This window comes from Nanorana parkeri, unplaced genomic scaffold (assembly GCF_000935625.1).
Source record: "Nanorana parkeri isolate BGI_ZX_2015 unplaced genomic scaffold, ASM93562v1 scaffold1590, whole genome shotgun sequence".
In the NCBI taxonomy this organism is placed as follows: domain Eukaryota; kingdom Metazoa; phylum Chordata; class Amphibia; order Anura; family Dicroglossidae; genus Nanorana; species Nanorana parkeri.
This window is the reverse complement of record NW_017307858.1, coordinates 346,401-348,639: the sequence shown is the minus strand read 5'-3', so window position 1 is coordinate 348,639 and position 2,239 is coordinate 346,401. Positions and strand designations below refer to the sequence as shown.

At 49.8% G+C, this 2,239-nt stretch overlaps 1 protein-coding gene across 1 annotated transcript in view; it reads left to right on the top strand.

The window, feature by feature from the left end:
- SLC7A10 (solute carrier family 7 member 10) overlaps window positions 1–2,239 on the top strand; it is a 19,608-nt gene that overhangs the window by 3,631 nt on the left and 13,738 nt on the right. Inside the window, exon 2 of the mRNA XM_018570750.1 lies at window positions 1,456–1,726. Within this exon, the coding sequence (XP_018426252.1) occupies window positions 1,456–1,726 (271 nt within the window). The remainder of the gene's footprint in view (window positions 1–1,455; window positions 1,727–2,239) is intronic.

Here is a 2,239-nt window from a genome sequence, read left to right as displayed (position 1 = left end):
TAGCTTGACCCCGTGCCACCGAGCTAAAAGCCTTTTTTGCCGGATAATAAAGAGGTTCTGCTGCGTCCCAATGAGATTTCCTTCCAGCCGGGTACCTTCGGAGCAGATTACACAATTCAGCTGCTTTCGGAGATAGCCGCCCCTTTGTTCCGTGTGCGCCGGAGACACTTTGATGCCGACTCGGTTAAAGAGGACCTGTCATCAGATTAGGGGCAGCATGCTAAGTAATGTGTCAGTGTAACACTTCCGGGTATTTATTACCAATCACAGAGATCAAAATACCCTCCCCAGCATTCCTTTGCTTTTCTCTCCAGAAGGACGGTGCCATCTTTGTTCAGGCATCATCCAGGGTTACCATCTACTTCCTGTACTGAGATGGTGGCTCAGAGAAGACACAGTCATTTAAATCCTGCTGCCTGTACAGTTCTTGGCTGTGTGCACAAATGTCTGATGCGGATCAGCCCCTGCTGCAGCCTCTCAATGTTGCAGTTCTGGTCACTGGGGGAGGGGAGACTGAGCAAATGCTTCCTCCTGCCTGCAGCAGACTGATCACTGGGGGAGGGGAGACTGAGGAAATGCTTCCTCCTGCCTGCAGCAGACTGATCACTGGGGGAGGGGAGACTGAGGAAATGCTTCCTCCTGCCTGCAGCAGACTGATCACTGGGGGAGAGGAGACTGAGGAAATGCTTCCTCCTGCCTGCAGCAGACTGGTCACTGGGGGAGGGAAGACTGAGAAAATGCTTCCTCCTGCCTGCAGCAGTCTGATCACTGGGGGAGGGAAGACTGAGGAAATGCTGATGACATAACCTCAGCCTAGGTAGAGTCACTGGACCTCAAAGATGGCTTTTTGATGATAAAAGATGGACATTTTCTGAACAATAATACTGTTTCTGTTTATTGTGACTTGATGAATTCACTCAAGCAGAATTGTAAAGTTGCTGACAGGTCCTCTTTAAAGAGAAAAGCAGGCAATAAGGGAAGGTGCCAACTAGAAGAGGGTGGTGGAGGCATTAAACATACTGTACCTTACCGCAACATTGCCCTACTAAGGACAACGTCATTGTGAATGACATCCCAGCACACTGTGCAGCAGAGGCCAATACACAAAGCTGTACACCACAATGCACATACGGTGGGTTTTGGTGTATTGGGGGACAAAAAGCCTCATGTCTGTTATTGGTCCCTTGGGGTGCCTTGTGAGCCCAGTAATAATGAACAATGAATCGCATTGCGGCCGGAGGGCGTGGCTACGGTGCCATTCACTTCAATGGCCCGCCACGCCCCCTCCTGCCCCACAAAAAAGTGAGACGGCCGCAATGCAGTGCGTTCCGGCCAGAATCGGACCGCAATGCACTGCATCTGGTGTGAACGTACCCTCACTGTGACAGTACAGCTGTGTAAACCATCATCAGTGTGCCAGTAATGACTGACTGGGGGACCGGGACTGATGCAAAGGGCTCGACGTTCCCTGTAAACTGTTAAAACTCATTATAACTATCTCTCTCTGTCTCCCTCTTGCAGGTAACATTATAGGCTCCGGTATCTTCATCTCCCCGAAGGGTGTCCTGGAACACAGCGGGTCTGTGGGCTTGGCGCTAATCATCTGGGTCCTCGGGGGCGGGGTCTCTGCCCTGGGCTCCATGTGCTATGCCGAACTTGGAGTTGCAATTCCTAAATCAGGAGGTGATTATTCATATGTCACTGAGATTTTTGGTGGGTTGACAGGGTAAGTACAAAGATAAGCGGTATCTGTAACATGTGAACGGTAACATGCATTGTCTCCCTCTAGGGTTGGATCTGTTTTCTCATATTGTGCTGAGCAAGCGGCATTATTTGGGCAAGAGTGGGCATTAGCCTAGGGGCCACATAACAGGGGCAGGCGGATCCGGTAGGACATCCAGTTCTTGATGTGGTGCCCAGTGAACACGGAAGTGTTCACACCATTGAACACTGAATTGTTCAGACCATTACACCTTTCAAGCCTGGCCAGGTTGAAACCACCTGCCAAGTGCCCCCCATCCCTTACCTGACACCCCCCCCCCTTTTATGTGAATGGAGCCTAAGAGGACATTGTATTTATTTTCCATAACGCCAACATGCCACAAAGTATTATACTTCAAATGACACATCAGATACAACATTCCTGATGATGAATACGTAAACTTCTCTTCAAGGAGTTACGGGAATCTCTTACGGGCAACCTAAAACTCAAGTTATTAAATTACCAGCCTGAGAGAGT